This window comes from Hippopotamus amphibius, chromosome 7 (assembly GCF_030028045.1).
Source record: "Hippopotamus amphibius kiboko isolate mHipAmp2 chromosome 7, mHipAmp2.hap2, whole genome shotgun sequence".
Classification (NCBI taxonomy): Eukaryota; Metazoa; Chordata; class Mammalia; order Artiodactyla; family Hippopotamidae; genus Hippopotamus; species Hippopotamus amphibius.
In genome coordinates, this window is record NC_080192.1 from 80,072,267 (window position 1) to 80,098,901 (window position 26,635).

General features: G+C 41.5%; 1 protein-coding gene across 1 annotated transcript in view; it reads left to right on the top strand.

Annotated features, from left to right (window-relative positions):
- Positions 1–2,171: 2,171 nt before the first annotated feature.
- Positions 2,172–26,635, top strand: part of SLC9A2 (solute carrier family 9 member A2) — a 98,050-nt gene continuing 73,586 nt past the window's right edge. Inside the window, exon 1 of the mRNA XM_057741857.1 lies at positions 2,172–2,478. Within this exon, the coding sequence (XP_057597840.1) occupies positions 2,172–2,478 (307 nt within the window). The remainder of the gene's footprint in view (positions 2,479–26,635) is intronic.

A 26,635-nucleotide genomic window follows, 5' to 3' on the forward strand; every position in this document is an offset into this window, starting at 1 on the left:
TGGTCTGAATGTGCCCCTGCCCTACCTTTATTTCACTCAATGTATGGAACTGGCCTGAGTCGCTTACTGGAAATAAGACTTTATTCTGCTATGGCTTTTGTGGATAATTTCTAAAATATTCTCCACTATTCTATTTGAAAGCACCCGAGAAAGTGACCTGCTGTTTGGGGGCAAATAGTCACAGGGTGGAAGGTGGGACGGAATGAGCGTTACATGGACAGGCCTGGGCTTGAATTCCTTTTGGACCCTTATTCGATTTGTAAACTTGGGTAAGTCTGTTTGCTTGTTTGATGGTTTTCAAACCTTTCTGCATCTATAATTCCTCACATATAAAACGGGTATAAGAATGTCTATTTCTTTGGCTTTTATAATGATTAACAACAACAAAAATACAAGCAAAATACCTTGCGTAGAGCTTCCCATGTAGAGATACACTTTTTTTTTTCAAGTAGTTGTCATTTGCTGCTCCTTCCTTACAAGGAATGTTACGCTCACCCTTTAATACAAATTTCCAGCAGATTTTCAGAAAATTTCCAATAGAGAAGAGGAGGCAGATTTTTGGATGGCTTCATGGTTTTTTTTTTTTTAAGAGGATAGAACATCCTTACATTCTATTCTGCTGCACTTCTGAAACAGTTACACTTTATAAAGTATTATATTAAGAGAAGCGTTCAGTGCCAGCTCCTAGATCCTCACATTTTTCTCTTGGACTTGTCTCTGCATTATTTTCAAGGTCCAAAGATGGCTGTTCCTCATATGCTTGTGTTCAGGTGGAGGGTTTGTTTTGTTTTGTTTTGTTTTTTCCTTGCACCTTCTGCTAACATTTCACGGATTCCCTATGTTCGAACTTTGAAATTAAAATCTGCTTTGAATCTTAAACTGCAGGGTGTTTAACAGCAGAAGCCACGTTTGGACACATGTAAAAAATGAGAAAAGAGAAAGATTTTATTTCCTAAATATCGAAGGGAAAATGGTTTCAGTTAAGTGAGTGACAGCTGGTCCCTTCAGTTCCTGGTGATAAAGGTGCTGGCACAGCAGATTGCAGGCAGGTCTAAGACGCCTTGTGCGAGGCTGCGCTGGCTGATGAGGCTCTTTCGGATCCAGAAGGGGAACCGCGTTTCCTCCCCTCCCCTGTCCTGACCACAGCCCGTCCTGTAATTAGCGGAGCCGGTCAATCTGAACTCAGCAAATCATGGGTTTTCCACGAAATAATGATGGTTCTGCTGCTCGCGGACACAGACACCTCGAAGCCTGAAAACGGAGATGTTTTTCGTGACGGGGGCGGGGAGGAGAAAAGTGGAAGCGACAGGGGCCCGACGAGTGGCACCCGTACACGGTGGAAAAGAAAAGAAAGGGCCTCGGTGGGAGCGTGGGAACCCGGAGTACTGCCCGGGGTGTCTCAGAGCCCCGACAGCCTGCCCTTTGCGCGACCCGATTCAGTCCAGGCAGGGGAACAACCTCAGGCTTTTCTAAACCTGCCCTACGGGACACGGGGGTGCCCTACGGGGCTGGGCGCCGCGTCTCCTCCTGCCCCCGCGCTCAGCACCCCAGGTCCCTGCGCGCGCCGCGTGGGTCGCGCCGGCCCCTTCCCTGGATGGACGCGCGACGCGGCCTCCGGGGCGGGGAAAGCTCCGGCCGCCTCGCGCCCGGCGCGGCCCCTCCGCCCAGAGCTCTCCGGCGCCGGGGCTGACGGGTCTCGGCGCGTGGCGTGGACCCCAGGCGAGCGCGGCCGGCGCCCCCGCGGCTCCGGGCCCCACGCCGCCCGCGGGCGCGGCAGGTGCGTCGCGCGCCCGCCCCGGGCCCGTCCTCCCGCCCCGTGGCCCCGGCGCCGCGCCTGCCCCGCCCCGCCCCCGCCCGCGGGCCGCCCCGGGCCGGGCCTGCAGCCGCGGCGGGCGGCGGACGGGACATGGGCCGGCGGCCGGCGGCGGAGGGCGGCTGAGGGGGCCGAGGCTCCGCGCCGTGGCTTCGCGTCCCGTGCGCGCCCGCCAGGCGCCGCGGCCGCTCGCGGCGGGGACCCGGCCGGTGCGCGACAGACGCCCGGCCCCGCGGCGGCGGCTCTCGCTGCCGGCTCCGTGCGGAGCCAGGCGGGTGGCGCTGCCCGCCCTCGGGCGATGCGCTGAGCGCGCCGAGGGCCGAGCGCCGGGGAGACGGCGGCTCGGGGAGCCGAGCCCATGGAGCCGGCGGGCACCGGGCGGAGCCGGCGGGCGCCGTCACCACCGCCGCCGCCGCCGCTGCTGCTGCTGCTGCCGCTGCTCCTGCAGGTGGCGGGGCCGGCGGGCGCACTGGCCGAGACCCTGCTGGACGCGCCGCGGGCCATGGGCACCAGCTCCAGCCCGCCCAGCCCCGCGAGCGTGGTGGCTCCGGGCACGACGGCGTTCGAGGAGAGCCGACTGCCGGTGTTCACCCTGGATTACCCCCACGTGCAGATCCCCTTCGAGATCACCCTGTGGATCCTGCTGGCCTCCCTGGCCAAGATCGGTGAGCGAGCTGGACCCCCGGGGTGGGGGCCAAGGCCGGGAGGGTGTCCGAGTCGGCGAGCTGACCTCTGGGTCGTGGCCGCCTCCCCGTGGACCAGGGCAGGGGCGACAGAGCAGCTTCATCTGGCCGAAAGGGACCCCGGGAGGGGCAATTTCATGCTTTGGTTCTTGAGTGGACCTTGGTCCTGAACTAGCCCCAGAGTTTTAACCCGTGCAAACAGCGATTTGCTGCTGCTTCTGCCTGGAACGTCGACTGTGACAGCCCTCTGCCAAAGTTGAGACCTGTTTACTGAGGAAGGAGGGCAGTGGGCTGAAGTTTATGGGTCTCACCTATACCGGGAGAGGGGCGCCAGCAGCACGGAGACGAGAATGATCGCAGCCCTGGATGCTCGGGAGAGAGACGCACCTTGGCAGGGACACAAACCCTGCTGTGCACCTGAGTACTGAGGTGCCTGGAAGAGGACCAGGGACACCTGAGTGCAGGCAGCACGACGGGAACACCCTGTCTCCTCCCTTCCTCTGAGCAGAGGCTGTCACTCTCCGGGAAGCATTTTCTTGGTGACTGAGGCCGGTGAAGACAGATGCGTGTTTAACAGTAATTAACCCACGTTTCAAAACTATCTTTAAGTCTCATTTGGAAAGCAGGAGCCTCCAAATGGATTTTCTCATCTTCATTTATTTTCACCCCACATAAATTTTTGTTATAATCTTGGTGCTCTACATTATTTTTACTTTATATTTTAACTACTTTTTTTTTTTAATCTTAAAATACAGCAATTGCTGTTGTAATGATTCCAAAAAGTTATTAGGTCAACAGAATTTATGCATTATTGCATCTGTTTTATACCTTTGCCCCTTGAAAGGTCCCATGCTCTAAGGTCTCCATAAAGAATGAAAAGACACATTGCCATCATCATCAAGCCTAGAGATTGGTGGGAGAGATGACATACACCCCAGTAATCATAATCCATGAAAGTACTAGGTGGAGTAAGACATTCAGAAGAGATAATATGCAGTGTAGGGAGAAGGCAGTCACTTCCTCATGCTGAGGAAGCGTCTAAACTGGGTTTTCAAGGATGAGCAGAAGACAATCAGCTGGAGATGAAAGGGAACAACGTTCCAGAGAGGAATAAACAAAGGTATAAATTAAGAAGGAAGTGCAAAGCAGAGATGGTTTATAGAAGGTGCAAGTGGCTGGAGGTAAACCTGAAGCGAACCTTCGATGTCAGATTAAATTAACTGGATTCTATTAATGGTGAGCGAAGGAGGCATGTGCTATCCAATGGCTTTGCAGCCTGTAATTGCCTGGTTTTGACATGATTCTACTAGTTGAGTGTTTTAATTTCACCTGGGAAATGGAATAAGGGGAAAAGGATGCCCCTGTCTATTAAGCAGATATGTACATTTGCATAAGCTTGTTGCCTGCCATAGTAAACACAGGTGCCATCTCCTCATACAGTCCTCACAGCCACCCTGCCAAGTAGGAAGGGCAGATAGTAATACCCACTTGGTAGAGGTGGAAACTGAAACCCAGAGAGTTTGCCCGAGTTGCCCATGGACACACAAAGTGGGGAGCCAAGTGCAGACTCTGCCCACTCTTTCTCTCTCTTAGCCTCCATCACCGGGGAGTGATGCTTCTGTGCCCTGTTTCCATGACTGCTTCTCTGTTGCCATTTCTATTCAATTACAGCTTTCTTCTTCACTCCTGATTATTTTAATCTGATCAATCACACTAATAACAGTCTCTAGTAGGCACTTAAGTTCATTATCTCTAATTTTTACAACCATCCGGGGCAGGTATGATGACCGCCTTTCATATACGAGGAAATTGAGAGTTGGGGAGGTTACCTTGCTGGCCTGTGAGCCAGAATTCCACCCACCTCTGCCCGATGTCTCATCTTCCTGTCTACCCTGGAAGCTTGTTTGGTGTCAGGGTTAAATGAGAAGAGATATGTATAAGCTTCTTAGGACAGTGCTGGACACGCAGTGAGCACTGAGTATTGTCACCATAAGGAGTGGTGGAAGAGGAGCAGGGGTTACTCTGGCAGTTTTCTGGCACTGTGGTTCCTTTTCCACTGGACTGGGCTGCCTTATGCATTTTCCTGCTTCTGTGTTAGGCTCTGTCTTTTCCAAGTGTTCTTAGTCTGAAGGTTGTCTTTTTACACTTGCTTTTTTCTATCAGCATCTATTCATCTCGTTTGACCTTATCATGTTAATTGTATGCCATTTTATTAAAAGGTGTTTTTGCTTGTGTGAGCTCATAGGTGTATTTATCTGTCTGTTGGCAGTTTTCTCATCCAGATGTGTTTATATTCCCTGGCACTTGCTGTTCTGCCCATCTCTCTGCCTCCACCAAATCAGGAACTTCTCTGGCTACTGTTTCCTCTTTCCATCCTGCATTTGAGGTGGCACCGAGATGGAAACAGATAGATGTTCATATCTCATGACCAGAAGGGTCTGAGTGGAGTGGGGACCACCATGGTGGGGTGAAGGGTATAGTTCTCAGAGAAATAAATGTAGGTTTCCAGTATCAAAAGCTAGTGCTTGGGGTGTTTTCTTGGTTCTTCCTGTATATAATCCAGCCCTATCCTCCTGCTGCAGCTCTGCTGCTACAAGAGCTGGGAAGTGCCCAGGGAGCGCCCCTCTGGCTTCCTCAGGGCTTCAACTTTCTGTTTGGGTTTGGGGAAGACTGTACTGGTACCAAGGGCACTTTTACAGCCCATTAAGTAGTGGCCTAGTCATTCAAATTTAATTTGCCCTGGAAAAACTATTACTTTGGCAGGACTCCTATGACTTAATTTGCTTATAGTTGGGTAGGGTGATGAACTGAGCAGTGCAGGGGGACTTGAGGCTGTGGGGTAACAAGAGTGTTAACTCATGCAGAATGCCATGGTTTCTGTTTGGGGCACTTTGATGCCCTGTACCTAGTGTACCTGAGCTTACCTGCCCCAGAGAACATGGAGAAACATTGCTAACGATTAAGCTGAGTGCGGATCACAGGTTGCCTCCAATCAAGGTTCCTAATAGCATTTGTAGGAAGTTGAAATCATGCTTGATGGCAAATTCAGAATCGTTTTCTAGTTTGCCACACAATATAAACTTAGAAATACTACAGTCAGAAATACTACAATAAGAAATACTACAGTCAGAAGTGAGAACATGCATTTCTGGCAGAGTGTTGAATGATTCAACTTTTTATTGCTTTACTTGATTATCAGGGACAGATAGATGCCTTTTTAATTATTTGGTCAAAAAGAAAGTTCTGTGGTTGAAAAATTTCCTAAAATGATGACAATGGTGATGTTGTGTATGTGTGTGTGAAGTAGGTTAAATAAATAAAAGAACATAGCAAATGCAGTCCACCTTTGAAAAAAATTTTTTTTTAAATTTTGGCAAGAGATGTCTCCCAGTTTGTTTTTCACTTAGATCCTCATGCATTTGAACGCTTATTGTTCTTTCACTTTGAATGTTTATGTTTTAGTGAACTGTTGATTTTTTTAAACAGTTATGAGTGCTCACTTTGCTTGGTAAATCCTGTATACAGGGACAGAGTTCTACAGCTTGGAATAATAGGTAGCCAAAGAATGAAGAAGAGAAAACTTTCCTAGAGTGTTCTGAGATTGTCTCCTCTGATTTCCTTGCCCATAAAGAGTGGGTCAGTGGGATTTGTCCTAAACTGGGTGAACTTGGACTTGTGTTCTACCTCTGTTCAGGGTACTGGGACAAAGCAGTGGATCCCCTGCTGTTTAGAGTAACAAAGCCCCCTTCTTTGTCTCAGTGGTTCCCCAGGTGCCCCCTCACTTATCTTGCAGTCTTAAGAAGCTGGCCTGATTGCCTTTTCCAGGTGTCAGCTCTCACCTGCCCTTTTCATTTCCTTTGCCCTGAACTTGGGGTTAGGATGCAGAACTTTCCACTTCTCTTCATCCTGTCTTCTTGAAATTAAATAACTTGTATTATTATTTTAAGGGAAACACAAAGCAATTTGGTCCGTGAAGCTTTCTCCTCTGGGCTCCAGACGGTCCTGAATTTAAAATAGAAACCAGAGAGTTTCTTTGGTTAATATCCTCCTGATTACTGAGACCTTGATCTCTGGAAAAATTCATCCTTGCCTTTGATCTGTCTCTCTTTGTCATATTTGGTTTTCCTGAAGCATATTCACTGGCTGGTTGGTTAGTGGATGAAGATCATGGTCTTCACTTATTATTTGAACCACATCTTACTTTGAACACACGTCTAAAGCCAGGTCCTCCCGATGGTCTGTGTTTATTCCTAATAAAACTCAAAGAAGACTTCTAATTTCTCACTGTCTCAGAGCCTCCATCTCTTCCTATTCTGCCAACCATACATTTCCTGTTTTCTGTCCAAAGGATGACTTTAGTGGGTCTCTTTCTAAAGACCATTTCAGGTACCTTCTAGAATTACCACTACACTCTACCACAGACATTTTTTTGTACCTTTTAAAATAACAGCAGGTGATTTTTTACCAAAAATGTTAGTCTTGTATCGACTTTAAAAATGAGAATAATATTTATCATTAATGAGATGCTTTATTTTTTACAGAATTCGTTCATATAGTTTGAAGCCCTAAAGAGGTATACAAAGAAACTTTTGTATAAACTTATTTGCTCCTTTTAGGGTTGGTTGTGAAAACTCATCTGTAAAACTAAGTGAATTGGAAGGTTTGTATATGTGTAGATTTTCACCCGTGATTCAATTGTTTTAAAGTTTATAGTTCTATTTGGCTAATTGGTGTCATCTTCAGTCAGTTTTGGTATTTATATTTTTATTTTTCTAGAAAGTCATTATTTCATTTGTGTTTTTAAATTTATGGGAAGAGATTTACTTTTCATGATTTCAAACATCTCCACTTTATTTGCATTTAAGTTCTACTTTATTATTTCTAATACTGTTATTTTTGTCTTTCTTTACTTTGACCAAAATTCATAGAAGTTTATTTTATTCTTTTTCAAAGAATTAGATTCTGGTTGACTTCTAATTTATCAATTTCTGCTCTTTATTATTTAGTTACTCCTACTTTATTTGGGTGTATTTTGTTATTTTTCTTTAAATGGTTGAATTGAAAGCTTAGGTCATTAATTATTGACTTTACTTGTTTTCCAATATGTTGACTCCCACCTTACAAGGGTAATTAATCCCTGTAAAAACACTTATAGTCAAAAACATAATTAACATTACTTTCAATATTTTCAATGATAAATATTTTTATGAACTCATAAGCTCCACAGTTAGCATGACTAAATGACATTCGTCTTATTAAAATGGACAAAGGTATTTCAGTAGTTTACTTCAGTTGTTATAACTTCTAATAAGACATTTTCCCTTCATCAGTTTCTTTAAAATATGACTACTTGTTCTTATTAAATTCAAAGCAATGAAAAGTTGACACTTAAGATTATGTTACAAACAAAACATATTCATGATACTCTGTTTACATAAATTTATCTTTATTGCAAGTTATAATAAAACAATAAGCAAAATGGCAAAAACTGAAGAATTTAGGGAGATGATGCAACCATCTGTATTCTGAGGAGAACTTAACACAACATATTAGTGATAAAACTGGAAAGATGACTGCTTGTTTTATCAGCCACCAAGTTAAAATCTTTAAAATCCAGTTTGGTCTTTGTGAAGTCAAATAAATGCCTCATGAGATAAAATAGGAATATTAAGTGAAATTCTTCTTAAATATAAATTCTCATGATCCAAATGGGTATAACTTAGAGGAATGGCAATATATGTATGTAAGGCTAGAAGTATAGTCTTCTGATCCTATTTTAGTTGTATTGCATAGTTTTGATATACAGAGTTTTCACTGTTCAGTTTTCAGTATTTTTAAATTTCCTTGTGAATTTTTTTATTATAGCCCAATAATTATTTAGAATTATAGTTTTAAATTAATAAACATATAATGTGTTTAATAAACATTATTTTAATGCTTAATGTTTACATTAACATATAGTTAAGAAACATTATTTTTTATTTTATTCATATTTTAGTCCATTTTGGTTTTATAGATCTGGTTGATTTTTGATATTGATTGAGATGTCCTCTGTGACTTAAATGTCCTCTGTCACTTAAAAATATATTTCAAGGCTTGCTTGAAAAAGATTGTGTGTTCTCTATTTATTGTGTGCAGGGTTTTATACAGGCACATGTGCACATATACAGACACACATATACATATACACATAGAGGACTAGATGAAATTTCAAATTATGATGTTCAAAACTGTAATAGTGTTACTGATTTTTTCGCCTACTTTATCTATTAGGTTCTGGGGTACATGAACATCACCCTCTAAGACTGTGATGTCAATTGCTGTTTGTAATTTTGTCATTTTTTTTGTGTTATATATTTTGATGCTCTGTTATTAGGTACATACTAGTTCAGTATTGTTATATCTTCTGAGTGAATTCTTCCTTTGTTTTTTAAGTTACTTATTAACCTCTCTATTTTAAATAATTTTCTTGTGGCTCAGTCTATTTTTTTCTCACATTCCTATTGCTATTCAAAATAAACTTCATTTTGCACATGTATTTTTTCTATATCTATGTTTTCCACATCTACATTTTCCAGACATATCTTTTCCCTAACCATAACTATCAAATCAACTGGATAATTTTCCTTCACTGTATCTCGTTAAACCACATGTAGCTGGATTTTGTATCTTTAATTTAAATTTTCAAATATCTGTAGTTTAAGGAGACATATAGTTACATTTATTGTGTGTAATGATATATGTGGACTTTGCTCTCTGTTTACTGTGCTTTTACTTGGTGTCTTCAGTTTTCTTGCCATATTTTGCCTCAGTCAGATTTTTCCTTCATTTCTTTATATGTTATCATACATTCTGTTTCTATTCCTTTTGTGGTTACACTTCAGTTTTAATATGATTCCCTGATTTAACAGAGGCAGGCTGGACTGCCTTGTCTCACATCCCAGGTACATTTTCCTATATATTTTGTAATTGTATGATTTTTGGTGCATAACTTAAATTCAGAGCTCAGTTGTCCCTGTTGGTAAAATGGGGATAATCAAAGTACCAATGTCCTAGGCTGTTGTGAAAATTAAATTCGTTAATATATGTAAAACATTAAAATTACTTTCTGGAACATAGTAAACATAGTATTTGCTATTTTTATTGTTTTATCCTCTTCATGAGTATTACTTAAATTAAAAAAAAATTACTTGCTATCTGTCGATTTCAGAATTCTACTTTTTTGTTTTATAATTTGGACCTGGTTTGTATTTGATTTCCTCCAAGTTAGTTTTCAATTTTTATAGGCAATGTTTACATAGATTTGTAACCATGCTTACCGATTTTTCTTCATTGCTACTTCTGTCTCCCCTTTCCTTCCAGATTGTTTTCTTTTTACTAAAATGTGTTATTTAGTGGATACTTTGGGAGGGGAGGCTTTGAATGATAAATTCTCTTGATCTTTGTATGAAAATGTCTTTATTTTGATTATTCTCTTAAATGATTATATAACAGAGTATAGGTGCTGGAATTATTATCACATCATTTGGAAGGTATTATTTCGTTACTTTCTGGTCTCTTTGGTTGCTAAGGAGAATTATGTTTTTACTCTCATTGCTCTTTGGAATTAACCTGACTTTTCTCTCTGCTTGTAGTTAAGATTTTTCACTTGGTTATTTCTGATACTCTGCTGTTTCTCCAACATGTCTAGGTATGGATTTATTTTTCTTGTTTGGAACGTCTTGTACTTCCATGTTTCTTAACTACTGTTTTCTGGTTTTCACCTATTTTCCTTTCTTTTCTATTTCTTGATGACTTTTATCAGATCTTTTTTTCCAGCCTACCACATTACTCTCAGTGTGTTTCTAATCTGTGGTTAACCTACTCCTTGGATTTTTCGTTTTAATTATATTTTCGTTTATGTTTTTTTCTTTTGGTTCTTTTTCAAGTTCTTCTGCATTTTGTTCATACTATTCTATTACTTAAAGATAGTTTTTATTCCTCCTCTAATTGTTTTATTGATTTAAACTGTATTCATTTTATAGGTTTTTTTTTGTTTATTTGTTTTGGATTGTTCTTTTGAGTTGTTGGGTTGCTGATTCTTATGTTTATCCCATTTACTGACTTTTCCTTTTGTATATTTACTTCCTTATATAGATTATAGATTTTATTGTGAATTTAGCTTCAGTGGGGGATAGCTTCTGTAGTCAGTAGTGGTCTGTTTTCCTCACATTGTGAAAGGTTCTTACAAAAGGGTTTTCAGTGTTCTTGCTGGGACCCAGAGTTTCAGTGACTGGTTTTTAGTATTAGCGTGATTTTAGCTTGGTTCTCAGTTTGGCTTTCCTATGTGACTCAAAAATTTGGTTTTCCTAAATGATTCAAGGTAAATAGATCTTATATATCTTATAAAGGAGTATAGACCTTGAATTTTATATTTCGCAGCTGAATTTTCCCTCTGCTCAGGGCCATAAAAAGGTGACACATTTCCTTCCATTTTTCCTGGCTATAGGCATCTTTTACTATTTATTTTTTTATTTAGGACAAAGTAGCTCTTGGAACTTAAGCATTTGTGCATGAGTCCTTCCCTTACTGGTGTGTGATCAGATTTCTTATCCTCGTATAGGTGTTCAAATGCCAGGTCCTAGCGCACAGGGCAGGTATTTTGTCTGGAATTCCCCTGGTTCACTGTGGCTTGAAATCCTACTGACTTCTTTTGCTTTGATTTCTCTCCTTATTCGTGGCTTCCTACCCATTTTCCTTTATTTTGAATGTGGTTAGATATCAATATATGTTTGTAGTGAGAGGAGGCTCTGTGTCCATATTGTTGGATTCCTCAGTGACATTTGACATGGCACTTTTTGAAAAAGTGCTTTCTATGTAATGTTTAAAGTCCATGGATATGTCCTGCTTATGGAATATCATAATGGTTCTCTTTAATGTAAGGTGAAAATAATATGTACTTTCCTGGCTTTTTTATCTGCAGAATGTGATTATTCTGACTTTGTTTTATCTGCTATATTTCCATACTTGGATAGAAGAGAAATAGCTCAGCAGCTGAAGAAGTGTTGGACCTACGTTTTGGAAAAGATGTCTCCATGTTAGAAGTAGGAAGACCCTGTTCAGTTCCAGTTCTGCCATTAACTTTGCCTTGTGACCTTGGCAAGTCTTCCCTACTTGGTTATTGCATTTAATTAGTAGAAGTAGGGCTCTGTATCTGCACCATCTGTTTAATTTTTCCATAGGGATAATATGAGATACTCTGTAGGGAAGGAAAAATATTTACAACAATGATTTTACTTTTATAGCAAAAGAAACTTAGGCCAAGAGAAACATGTGTTTGTTATATTAAAGTGTAGTGTGAACATGGGCATCTTGTCATGCTAAATGAGACATGCACAATTATAGCTTACTCTCTCTCAATTACATCTTTTAAATGTAATGAATCATAATTGCTGTACTTCCTGCAACAATCTCGCACATTTTTCATCCCTATCCAAGGGCTTTCTAGTCTTGATTTTTATGCTTCATTCCTGTGTGTGTATTCCTCGCCGTCTTCAGTAGTTCCTGGGGAGGGTACAGGAATCTCTCTGAAGGACTTCTTTGCAGTTGTGATAAAATCATATTTTTTAATTCAGTTTAACTTTTTAATTGAAGTATAGTTGAGTTACAATGTTGTGTTAGTTTTGGGTGTACAGAAAAGTGATTCACTTACACACATACGTGTGTGTATACACACACACACACACGTATTCTTCAGATTCTTTTCTCTTATAGCTTATTACAAAATATTGAGTATAATTCTCTGTGCTATACAGTTGGTACAACCACTATGGCGAACCGTATGGACATTCCTTAAAAAGCTAAATATAGAGCTACCCTATGACCCTGCAATCCCATATCTGGAGAAAACCATAATTCAGAAATATACATGCACCCCAATGTTCACTGCAGCACTATTTACAATAGCAAGGACATGGAAGCAACCTAAATGTCCATCAACAGAGGAATAAAGAAGATGTGAGAGAGAGATGTGTGTGTGTGTACACACACACATACATACACACCACTCCTCCTCCCCTCCCCCTCCCTCCACATATACATATATATATATATGTATACATATGCATATGTGTGTATATATGTGTATACACACACACACAATGGAATACTACTCAGCCATAAAAAAGAATGAAATATCGCCATTTGCACAACATGGATGGACCTAGAGATGATCATACTAAGTGAAGTAAGTCAGAAACAGGCAAATATCATATGATACACTTATATGTAGAATCGAAGAAAAAATAATACAAATGAACTTATATATGAAACACGAGTAGACCCACAGACATAGAAAACAAACTTAGGTCACCAAAGGGGAAATAAGGGGAGGGATAAATGAGGAGTTTGGGATTAACAGATACACACTACCATGCATAAAATAGACAATCAACAAGGACAGAATCTTATTTGAAAGGTGAATTTCATGTCGTCCCTTAGGGTTGGCATACAAAGGCTCACATGTCAAAAGAAAGAAAAATCGAATACATCATTCCATTTAGCAGTTTCGACTGAAACCGAGCTCACGTGCCCACCCTGCACCGAAAGCGCTCTGGGGCAGCCTGAAGGCGTTGTTAACCGCAGGACGTTCTTAATGGAGGCCCACGCCGGGAGACACCCCGTTGCTGTGTTTCTGTGACTCTGCCACTGCTGGTTCGGCTGCTCCAGATGCCTGCGCTTGTTTCCTGTGATCCACGGGCTGGGAAGCCTGAGTGATATAACGCACCGCAGCGCCATCTCCTGCTGCGGCACGGAGGGTGGAGATGGGCGAGGCCGGGTCATCCCCGTATTGTGGCTTCTTCCATAGGCTAATAATAGTGAAAAGGGTGGAGCTTTATTTCTTGCCCGGTATTTGGGTCAGGTGCTTTTCACCCAGTATCTTATTTAATCCTCACAGCCACCCCGGGACGCAGGCATCATTATGATCCCCAGTTGTAAAAACTGAGAGAGGAAACAGGTTTAGGGAGCTTGGGTTTCACAGCTATTAAGTGGGAGGGGTGGGTCCACGGTGAGTGTCCTTGGTCACTCTGCTGTGTCTCGCCCTGTCACCCTGCCTCCCATGGAGATGAATATTAAGTTCTACACGTCCGTCCGTGGTCTCCAGAGCACCTTGATGTGCCTCGTCTTGCTCACCCTTAACCTGGACCCAGAGGCTTGAGTTCCTGCTTGAGCCTTATTACCTTGTTTTGACTGTCTCAGATTTTCACTGTAAAATCAGACAGTCATGAGAATAGCATCCTGCCTGCTTCACAGGGTCATTGTGTGTGCCAATTGAAATAATACGTGAAAGCAGGTTGTGACTGCAGACTTAAGGTTAGTGTGACTCACGGTGACTCTGCACTGCCTAGGACAGAAAACGCTATGAGAGGGCAAAGTAGTATAACTCCTAAGTAGTATCAGAGCTAGAGTGCATGTCTAGAATTCCTGAATCTTGGTCAAACCTTCTCCACCTCCCTAACTTAGGGAATGTAGAATTCTAATGCTTTTGAAATATGTATTGAACATGTTAAGGATTCATAGGTTAGAGGTTCAACTCATTATAACTTGAGCTACTACGTGAATTTTAATAGGACAAAGTTCTATTTCAAAAGATTTATAGGAGGAAAAAATGATAAATCTGTTTCACTGTTGCACATGCATACCCCTAACAGAATTGTGCACACACACACACACACACATGCACACGTGCACATAGACACATACACACATTAGGATGTAAGCTCCATGAAGGAAGGGAATTTATCTATTTGACTCATTGTCTAGGAAAGTGCCTGGCGCATAATAGGTACTCAATAAATAATCATTGTGTAAATGATGTATAGAGACATTTTTTGTTTCCTCTCACTTAAGTCACGTGGTAGTGAAGGTCACCATCCATCCTGGTTTGTCCACGGTGTTCATGGTTCACATTTCTTGTCGTAGCACATATCTTAATACTGTGCCCTTTCCCTCTCAAATACAGTAGTTTGTGTGGTAATTTACTCGGTCACTTATCATGCATCTGCTATTATAGCACATTCTAGGAGTGGTAACTTCGGCTCTGTTGCCCAAAAAATCTGAGCTCACCCACTTACTAGCTGTGGATCCAGGGGTGAGAGAATAAACCTCTGTTACCTCAGTTATTTCATCTGTAGGATAATGACAGTGGCTTCCTGATAGAGCTGTTAGGAGGAAAGAGTCAATCCACTTAGAAAACTCGCTCCCTTACAGGCCTTGGAGATTTGGTTGGCCCTTGCGTGAGAACGGATGTCCTGCTTCCTTCTCCAAAGGCTCAGAGCATTACACCCCCAAAGTCTCTCCTGTCCAGTGGTTCTGTAGCAAGTTGTCAGATTGTCTAGATGTTCCTGTCTCCTGCTGTTGGTGTTACGCATAGGTTTCTCTCTATATCATGCAGATTTCCATTTCTGTTGTTGCATGCATTTAGAAATCATCATTCTGTTTTTGTAAGCTAATTTGCAATGGAAAAGAAAACCCTTTGTTTTATCCCAGGTTGCTGTCTTGAAACTGAAGACTCTCGGTCAGGTGAGCCCTTCTCTGCAGGGGCAGCCTCACTTCCAGACCCTTCTCCTGACAGCCCCGAGCTGCTGGGTCTACTCCGTGTCATTGGGGTCCCCAGACATGTCCACTTACACACAGGGGAAGCGTGCTTTTCAGTAGATTTCCAAGTCCCTTTGTACTTTGTGTACAAGCAGGGTTCCTTTAGGAATCTGGATGGGAAAGAGTTTTAAAACAAAGTGCTACCAGAAGTCATTATTACTTTTAAAACTGTCCACCAGACCCTCTCTATCACAAGTATCCTAAGGCAGAATTACACACTGGCTGAGTGTACATTTTCTCTAACAAAGCACTGGAATGGCGAGTAGGAGGGATGATGAGAAATCACAGCCCCCGCTTTCCTATCTGATTGAAGTTTCCCTTCTGCAGGGTTGGGAAAGATACACTGTTGGTGTCAGCTGGTCTCCTTAGGAGAATGGGCATCATTCTTTGTGCCTTCTCTGGTGAACTGTCTGGCAGGCCAGGAAGATACTGCCTCTAGCTTGAGCTCACATTTTAGAAATTATATACGAATCTAACATGAATTAGAAAATATACACGCCTGCCTGCAACAGCTCCAAGCCCCAGTTTCCCTGTACCCTGTGGTCCAGGCTGAATTTCTGCAGAGCTTTTATCACTATCTGACATGTGGTGGTTTATTTCTTAGCCTCTGTGTACTCACTGTCCCTCCCTCCTCATGTAGAGGCTTCTGGGATGGAAACCTTGTTTCTTTTGTATTTGTCTACCTCTGTGGAGGGTGGGATGTGCAGAAATAAAAATTATGATGTCTGCGTTCTCAACACACACCTTCGGTTGTTTCACATCTACCATCAATGTTGCTTCTCACAGGCGTCTTTATTTTGTTTTGTTTTATTCTTAACCCAGCTCATAAGTGCTAAAGGTTTTGCCAAAGGGATTGGTTGATTAGATAGCTAATGACTAGCTAATGAAGTATTTAATGGCTTCACTCTCTACAGTGGTTTCTTCTGATACCCAGCTATGGAGTTTATTCATCATTTTATATAAACAATATCATATATGCTATGACAGGCAAAAAAAAAACCTTCCATACATGTTAACAAATATGGCTATCATTGTAAACCTAGGGTCAAGTCTATAATGAAACAAAAAATTTCCATAAAATTAGGTTGAAAATTCGTGTGTTTTCTTAGAGCCAAGTGTCCTGTATAAAGGGAGCGATCTTATGCTTGATGGCATTAAAAATTGATAGCTTGAAGAATGTCTGTTTTTTAATAAAGTTTTGAATTTCTTACAGGTTGTGGGCTTCCATTGACTTTACAGATCTCCATTTAAGAGGCTAACAGAGAGAGGCATGTCTAAGGTAGCTCTAATGAAGACACTCACCTGCCCTAGCGTTGCCTTGTCTCCATCTGAACATATGCAGTGACTTTTGTTTGTTTGTATGTATGTTTTTTTTCTTTTCATTTGGTCTTGCTATTTTCAATTTTGTGTTTTGAAGTCACTGGCATCAGGGGAGTTGTTACTGGTCCTAAATTTGTGGACAAATGTGCATCCATTGCTCCATTTTTCCAAGTGTGTTAGTAGGTTTGACTATCATTTTGATGAAACATACTAAATACAATGAAGGTGGAGCTGTAAGAATCTACATAAGGACCCTTAAGATGCATACATCCTGATGTTCCTTGAAACCCTGTGGTCTTTGCAGTGAAAAGCAAATTGTATGACGCGTGGGTGTAAGAAGACCACCGAGCAGGTAATCAGAAACCAGAGAGGAGGCATAGTGGACAGAAAAGTTATGATTCTAGGAAGTTTGGAAAAATAGTGTAATTTATCAAATAGGGCAGTTTCTTAGTTTAGCCTGAGGCCCCAGGGTGCCCGTGGGTCCCCACCACGTAAATCACTGGTGACTAGAGTCAAGTGCGAGCAACCACTTGATTGAAAAATGAAATCAGGTAACAATTACTGGCGATTGTGGGTTCCTTTCCTAAACTTTGATCTACTTATTTTAAGCCAGTGGTCAATTTGTTTAGAAAGCAGGCTCTTCAAGGACCAAAAACTAAGCAGAAGATAAAAACTCTGGCACATGGTGGTTGGGTGGGTGGGGTAGGCTCCCTGGATAGCCTTGTACAGCTTAACGGTGACAGTAGACAAACAGCAAAACCAAAATTGCCATCAATCATTTACCAGCGCACAGGTTGGAAGACAGATCCTAGGGTTGAACATCTAACCTGGGGCAATAAAAGAAAAATTGCTTTCAACTGTTGGCCTCCACGGAGAGTTTTGAATCTAGGTTACAGAGTCGTATCACCACTCCTCCAGCTCAGAACTCGCTCCTTCCCTGCCCCCTCACCAGCAAGCTCTGCAAAGGGTCTGTTCTGAGATAGTCACCAGAACTTAACTACTCTCTGGTTCTATAATTCCCCCTAAATAGTGCCTACGCACTGGAAAGTTTTTACCCTCAGAATGATCTCTTCCAAACCTAATCCTTTCTTGATCAAACCCTTTCTGTTACTACAGTGGAAAATGAAGAACAAGGAAAAAAGAAAAAAAAAAAAGAGAAAAGAGAAAAAGATGGAGGTCTAGGACCCCAAAGAGATGAAACTCAGTAAAATTAAAGATGCTGAGCACTGAATAAGGGCTATAGGATTTGCTTCCTAGCCGTACAATCTAAACCTGCAGTCCGGACGGATTCAGAACAAGTTCTGTGACGATTCTGTGCTGCATTTCACATGAAACACAAGCTGAAGACTTTTCTAAGTAAGAATACTCAGCGTGGCCAGGGCTGGCACTCAGCATCTTACCAGCACAGATCTTGTTTCCCACCTGGCTGTGTTAGAAACTCCCCCGGGTCACTTTACGCAGCGTCGGACAGCACATATTTCACACCTGGGCATCATATATGCAGAAATACTTTGACAACTGTCCAGTGTCATTGTTATTTCCTGGGGCAGAGTTGCTGCCTTGGTGGGCCATGGGGCTGAGCTTTTCCGGGCTGTCTGTCTGGATGGTGTGGGATCTGTATTCCACATCAGCTGCACTGTGCTCACTCAACATTTTGCAAAAGTGATATGATACAAACCTCACATTGTTCCTCTGTTGGGTGCCCTAGAATCTGAGTGTTGCTGATAGCAAGAACCAAACATCCCTGGAACCCATCCCCCTGTCCTCTCCCTCCTGTAGCTTCAGGAAGGAGAATATGAGCCGTTACCAGAGTAATCTGAGATGGTCTATTTGGCAGGAAGTAGCTAAGGCAGTAAAGAACATAATTGGCCTTGGGTTTTTGAAAGCCAGTTAGTGGTAAACAATTGAATATAAAATTCAAAACCATGGATAACTTTAAGTAAGAAGTGAGAAATAGGATTACAGAAAAGTACAGTGTGTGTGTTTATTGATTTGTTTATTTCTTCACTGGTGTGAAGCACAGTGAAGAGAGAGAGAGGAAGACTATATCTTGACAAACTTCACTGGTATCAAGCACAACTTCTTTCTTATCTTGGAAAGGAAGAGATTGATTTGCTCTTTACAAGACCATTATGCCAAATAATTCTCATACGTCTACTTTACATAGATGCTAATTAGCCAGTCTCTTGCATGACAATCTCTTGGAAAATCCATGGACAAATAGTTAGCTTTTGGACCACAGAGGTAGCCTTCTAGCAGATGGGGTCTGCGCGTGTCCCTTCATTGGAATAAATTTTAAAGAGATATTGGAGGGTTCTAGAAATTCTGTAAGGCACAGGACTGGCCTGCCCTGGAATGACTGGGGCAGCAGAAGCCTGGGGGAGCCCCTGGGCTTGTGTGCCGGCCCCTCAGACCTCCTGAGCCGAGGGATCCAGTGCCAGGAGCATCTTCCCAGCCACCCTAATCTTGCTCAGGGCCTGGTTCCTCCCAAACAGCAACATGGTTGGGACCAACGAATTTTGTCATTTGAAGGGATAGCTTGTGATTTTTTTCTATTTGTGACTTTTCTTGAAATCCAGACAGATATAGTCTTTCTCTCTCTCTTTCTCTCCCTTTCTTTCCCTCTCCCTCTCCTTCTGTGTCTCTCTCCCTCTCGATATATATATGTGGGTCCTTGTGTATGACAGGAAACTCTCCATCAGCTTTGGATACCGTGTCTTATATGAAGCACCATGAACCCAAAGGGCTTAAAGGATGACTCTGTGTGTGTGTGTGTGTGTGTGTGTGTGTGGGTGTGTGTATGTGTCTGTGGTGTCCTTGTCTGCATGTGTTATGCACACTGCCACACACACACAACTTTTAAGTCTGTCATGAGGCTGCTGGTTAAAAACTAAAAATGAAATTTCTAACTGTGGATATATGCAGAGTCTACTCAGCACAAGTACTTTTCTTGCTCATTAGATACAGGTGAATTCTTTGAGCCCAACTTCTTATGGAGAGTAATATGTAATACTGAGCATTGATCTCATCTGGCTGATGGCCCAGGAATGGAAATGATGAGTCTGAGATTGAAGGTCGGGTTTAGTGCAGGAGGTGATAAGACAAGGGCGTGAGTCAAACCCTGTGCTCAGCTCTGGCTCTGGGATCAGATCAGGATTAAGCTGTCTCCAGTGGACAGGAAACTCCCAGGCCAGCACTGTACTCTCAGGTGGTCTGTCCACCTGCAGAAGTGAACTTGACCAACTCCATGTGCCGCCTGGCACGTGTCAGAGAACTCAGCACATCAGAGAACTCAGCCCATTGGCAGCAACCAGCCCAGCAGACACAGGGAGGACCCCTGACCCCTCTCACTTGCTTAACAGATGTGAAGCCAGATCTGTAATTCAGGGAATCTCAAAGTTTAAGCTGGGATCTCATTGCCACAGTTGAGGTTTGAAGTCAGCAGTCTAAAGAGCACAGTGAGGAGAAATAGAATAGAAGTGTCCCCCCGCCCAGTCTCCATTACAGTCTTAGTAGCATCTCAAGATTGGCTTTTGTTTTTTAGTTTTTAGAGAGAACTTTATTTTTTGGCTGCGTTGGATCTTTGTCTCTGTGCACAGGCTTTCTATAGTTATGGCAAGCAGGGGCTTCTCTTGTTCTGGAGCTCGCACTCTAGGCATTCGGGCTTTGGTAGTTGTGGCACACGGGCTTAGTAGTTGTGGCTCGCAGGCTCTAGAGCGCAAGCTCAGTAGTTGTGGCTTAGTTGCTCTGCAGCATGTGGGAACTTCCCAGACCAGGATTTGAACCTGTGTCCCCTGCATTGGCAGGTGGATTCTTAACCACTGCACCACCAGCGAAGTCCCCTGAAGATTGGCTTTGAGACGTGAGGTCCGGACAGGTGGCACACAGAGTTGGCCTACTGGAGCATGAGCCGGTCCTGTGAGATGCTCGTCAGCTGGTCGGGGTGGGGGCAGCAGGCGGGCGAGCTGGAGGCCCAGCCCTTGCCGTGGCTGAAGCTGGTTGCCCCCCTGCAGACACTGACGTGGATGGGGCACAGAGGCCCAGCCGTGGCTGAATCTGGCTGCCCCCCTGCACACACTGATGTGGATGGGGCACAGAGGCCCAGCCTGCTGGTTTTTCAAGTTAAACCAGATGAGAATTGGTACGTGCAAAACTGTTTCCAAATATTAGTCCAATATTTAAAAGCACCAGATAAGCAGAACAAAATAGGCCTGCTGGCCATGACAGCCCATGGCCTGCCAGTTTGCAGCCTCTGGTCTGGACTTTTTCATGCTACGTGAAATTTTGCTTCCAGGATTTATACCTGGTGATATTGAAGGGAGCAGAGCCTGTTGTTTGGGACACTTGCACACTCAGGATCAGTTGGAGTTTGTTGTGTATTCAACTTAATAATAATCAAAATGAGTGCCATTCTCAGAGTGGGATCATGTTACAAAAGCAGAAATAAGTAAATACAAATGGTGACATACTCTTACCATTGATAAAAATGCGAAGGCCGTTACGGAATATCTAAGTGAGAGGCCTTCATGTTTTACACCTTGAATAAGGATCCCAGGTGTGGAAACGGTGCTGGGATGGCCGTCAGGAGGGTGGCGGGCTCTTCTCACGTTGTCTCTGACATTTAGTTGGGTCACACAGTAGCTTCATCATCTGTGAAAGGTAAACTCTGTGGGTAAATCATATGTCATCCTGACAATTATTGATATGAAATGAAAGTGTTACCCTCACAAAAACTTCTATTTTTTCAAGTTAAATGAGAACATCTGTCATTTATATGTGGAATCGAAAATGCAACACAAATGAACATATCTACAAAACAGAGACAGACTCACAGACATAGAGAACAGACTTGTGGTTGCCAAGGGGGAGGGGATGTGGGGGAGGGACAGATTGGGAGTTTGGGGTTACCAGATACAAACTATTACACATAGGATGGATAAACAAGGTCCTACTGTATAGCACAGGGAACTATATTCAATATCCTGTGATAAACCATAATGGAAAAGAATATGAAAAAGAATATATATACACACATATATGTATTTGTGTGTGTGTGTGTGTGTATATATATATAAAACTGAGTTACTTTGGTGTATATCAGAAATTAACACAACACTGTAAATCAACTGTATTTCAATACAATAAAATAAAAAAAAGAATATCTGGTCTTAAGAGTCTCAGTAGATTCTCAGGTCTCATGTAAGCATTTTCCTTTAAAATATATCATGAATGAAATCAGTGAATTTAACAGTTTTAAATATAATTAAAACAACACTGTAACTCTTCTTGTGCTCTTGTTCACTGAATGTTATTTTGAATAAACATGGAAGTATTGATATAATAAACACACATGCAGTTTGATTGTTACATCATGTTAATATGTATTAATTAGCTCACCCATTTCTCTCTTTTTGACATTTTGCTGTGAGCAGTTTTGTAAAAATTACTTATTTTACCCTTTGAACTGCAGAAAATTCTGATTTTTTTTTTTTTTTTTGCTTTTTACTTTTGAATGGCACAGGCTTTGCACATTTTATATAACCACTCCTAGAGTTGACTTTCAAAGGCCCAGTTCAGAGGCTGGGGGTCAGATGGTCAGTTAATATTTCGGGTGATGTGTATGGTGACAGGGCCTATCAGCAGACATCCGTTTTAGCAACATCATCTTTTCATGCATGTTTGTTTATCAGTGTTTATGCAGTTCTGTCAATATTTTATTTTACTTTGCCATAATTATTTAATAAAAATGAGTAGGAAAGTGAAAAATGAAAGTGAAGATTTTTTTCCATGGTGATAAAATATACATAACAAAATTGACCATTTGACCACTGTAAGTGTACAATTCAGCAACATGAAGTACATTCACAATATTGTGCAGCCATCACCACTCTCCGTTTCCAGAACTTTTGCATCTTCTCAAGCAAAAACTCTGCCCATTAAACAATAAGCCCCCACCCTCCTCCTCCCAGTCCCGGGTAACCTCTATTCTGTTTTCTGTCTCCATGAATTTGACTGCTTTAGGTATTTGATATAAGTAGAATCATGCAATATTTGTTCTTTTTGTGTTTGGTGAAAGTAAAGATTTTACTTTTATAGTATAGTTCTTACAACCTTAACAAAATTGAGACAAAGGTGCAAATTGCCAGCAATGATAAAAGTGTTATCAAGTCCAAGCTCGCTCTGCTCACCACACCACAGACCAATAAATCAGAGATGAGGTGTTGAGGCAAGGAATATGACTTTATTCCGAAAGCCAGCAGACCAAGAAGATAGCAGACTAATGTCTCAAAATAACCATCTTATCAGGTTTGGATGCCAGTTTCTTTTATAGCACAGAGAGGGGGAGGAGATGAGGAAGTAAAGTAAAAAAGGTCGTAAGTTTTGCCAGTATCCCCTGGAATGGCCAGCCTCAGGGAGGGGATGCATTAATTTCTTCTTTCTTGCAGCCATCCACAGGTACACAGGGTCCAGATCCTTCCCTGAACAAAGGCACTTTGGTTTAACATTCAGGCAGAGGGGCAGGGTTCCCCGAGGCAGGCCATTATGTATAGACAGTATCCTTTTAGTGAACAAAAGCAGCGGGAAGCAAAGGTTAAAGTAAAAGTAACAGATCCAAAATGTAGTCAGATTGGCTCTTCCCTGTTACAGAAAGAGCAGTTTCTGAGAAAAGGTACTGCTCAGTAATTATTTTCATGAATGGATGAATGAAGAATGAAGAAATGAATGAGTCAAACTAAAGGGAACTCTGGCAAAAGCATAAACCTTTAGTATAACCAGATATAAACCAGTCAGCTGTGCATTGCATTGGGAAATGAAAGAGAAAACAATGTTTAAAGAAGACAGAAAAGTTGGAAGTAAGAAAGTGAGGGACTGTGATAAAAGGTGAGGCACACAGTTTTTAGCTTTGAGTTATTGGAGACCCCAAAGAGAACATGTGCAGCTGATGCATTTTCACTGGTGTCTCTCCATAGGTGTGGAGTAAAATCCCCACAAGAGAAGAGCCAGGTCAAAGGCAGGGTCAAGTGCTCTAGTGCAAGAAACCTCTCCTCAAGACTTTGGCACAGTGTTATGAGGGCAGAGAGCTGTGTCAGTCAGTACTGTCCTCTCAAAACACTTTGTCAATGTCTTGATTGAAAAGTGTACCTGTTTCTTCATATCCTTGACCATGGCAGTGTTACTAGATTCGGGATAAATCCAAGCTGTGGACCGCAAGGCCAGGGCTGGTCATTCTCACCCTGTCTCCTGGATTTCTGGCCACGCCCTCTATGGACCACACTCATATCCACGCTGGTGAGTTTTGCATGTGCTCTTCCCTGTGCGTGGAAGACCCTCCCACCCCTCTTGGCTTTGGCAATTCCTGGTCCTCTTCATTTCTTGGGTGAAACTTCATTTTCCTTAAGGAGTCCCTCCCCCAGGGGACAGACAATATTAGGGACCTTAGGGACTTTCCAAAAGTGACCTCATTAACATAACAAAAGACACTTAGGAAATACCTAGGGTTTTAGGAGCTCTGTGCCAGAAACTGAGGGTCATAGACCAAAAACATTTCTTACTGTAAATCACAGTATTCGAGATACTCATGAAGGATGTTGGTCTCTGGCTTTTCTTTTTTGTCCTGTCTTTGGTTTTGAAATCAGGGTAATATTAGCTTCATAAGATGAATTGGGAAATGTTTCCTCCTCTTCTGTTTTTTGGGAGAGATTGTGTAGAATTGGTGTTTTGTTTTTTGTAGAATTCACTGGTGAAACTATCTGAGCCTAGAGATTTTTTCTTTGGACAAGTTTTAAGTTACAAATTCAATATATTTTACAGGGCATTTCCAGTGAGCTCCTTCATTTTGGGTGAGTTGTGGTTGTCTGTGTTATTCAGGGAATCAGTCCATTTCATCTAAGGTCTCGTGTGTGTGTAGATCTGTCCATAGTATTCTTCACCATCCTTTTGCTGTCCACTGGGTCTTTAGTGGTACCCCTTTTAAATTCCCAACACTGACAATTTTTGTCTTCTCTTTCCTTGACAGTCTTGCTAGAGGTTTGTTGATTTTACCAGCCTTTGAGATGATCCAGCTTTTTATGTCATTGTTTTTTTTGTTTGTTTTTCTGTTTTCAGTTTCACTGATTTCTGCTTTTATCTTTAGTTTCCTTCTTTCTGTTTCTTTTGGGTTTATTTTGTTCTTTTTCTAGATTCTTGAAGTGGAAGGTTATTGATTTGAGACTTTTCTTTTTGTCCAATGAATGCATTTGATACTATCCGTTTCTCTTTCAGTGCTATTTTAGCTGTCCCACATTTTGATACATTGTATTTTCATTATCATTTTCATTCAGTTCAATTTTTTGATTTCTCTTGACCCACGAATTTTTTGTAATAGTATTATTGAGATGTAATTTACATAGTATATATTTCACACATTTAAAGTGTACAGCTTGATGTACAATATTCACAGTTGTGCAACTATCACTACAGTCAAATTTAGAATATTTTCACCACTCCCAAAAGAAATTCCATATATTTTAGCTATGCCTGGGCACTTTCCCCACCCTGCCTCAGCCCCAGTAAATCCCCAGTCTACCTTATCTTTGCAGATTTGCCTATTCTGGACATTTCCTATAAATGGAATCATACAGTATTTGTTTTCTGTGACTGCTTTCTCTCACTTAGCACATTTTCAGGGTTCATCCATGTCATACCATATGACAGTATGCCATCCTTTTTATGGCCAAATCATATTCTGTTGTACGGTTTTACCACATATTGTTTATCCATTTGTCAGTTGATGGGCATTTGGGTTGTTTTCACGTTTTGGCTATTATGAATAATGCTGCTGTGGACATTTGTGTACACATTTTTATGTGGCCAGGTTTTCATTTCTTCGGGGTACATATACCTAGGAGTGAATTTTCTAGGTCAAATGATGTCTTTGTTCAACTTTTTGAGGGACTGCCAGACTGCTTTCCAAAATCCCATGAGCGTATGAGGGCTCTGATTTCTCCACATCCACAAAAACATTTGTTATTATCAGTCTTTTTGATTACAGCCCTCCTAGTGGGTGTGAAGACCCATAGGTTATCTAGAAGTGTGTTGTTAAGTCTTCAAGTTCAGAGATTTTCCTGTTTTTTATATGTTATTGATTTCCAGTGTGACTCCATTGTGATCAGAGAATGTAGTCTGTATGATTTCAGTTCTTTTAAATTTGTCAAGGTTTGTTTTTCTGGCCCAGGAAATGTTCTGTCTTGGTATATGTTCTGTGGGTTCTTGGAAAAAAGGTGTATTCTGCTGTTGCTGGTTGGAGGCTTCTGTGCGTTCAGATCCTGTTGGCTGTTGATCTAGTTATTCTACCAATTATTGAGAGAGGAGGTGTTGAAGTTTTTAACTGAATTATATATTTGCCTATGTGTCCTTTTAATTCCATCAGTTTTTGTTTCATATATGTTATAGTTCTGTTTGGTGCATACACATTTGGGCTTGCCATATTTCCTTGGTGGATTGATCCTTTTATAATTATTTGACGTCCCTCCCTTGATCGCTGGTAATTTTCTTTTCTCTGAAGCTTACTCTACTGGATATGAATATAGCCAATCCCACTTTCTTCTGATTAATATTTTAATGACAGAACTTTTTCCATTCTTTAATTTTCCACCTGCCTATTTCATTGTATATGAAATGAAATCTTTTTTAGACAGTGTAGAGTTGGATCATGGTTTTTAATCCATTCTACTAACAGCTGTCTTTTAATTGATGCATTTAGACAACTTACATTTTTTTGTAACTATTTGTGTGTTTGTGGTGTTTTGGGTTTAAATATACAACTTTTTCTTTTGTTTTCTGTTTTCTCTCTGTTTTTCATTTCTCTGTTTTCTTTTCCTGTGGGTTACTTGAACACTTTTTAGAACTCCGTTTTCATTTATCAGTAGTGTTTTTGCCGGTATCTCTTTGTATAGCATTTTTTTAGTGATTCCTTCAAGTATTATATCGTCTATACGTGTATGTACATATGTATGTATGTATGTATGTATGTGTATATATATACACATATAACTAATAGCAGTTTACTCCTGTAGTCATTTACCAGTGTGAGTGAAGTATAGAAAGCTTTCCTCCTTTTATGTTTTTTTCACCTTCCCCCATTTATAATATAGTCATCTTAAACATTTTCTCTGTATACATTGAGAACCACATCAAACAGTGT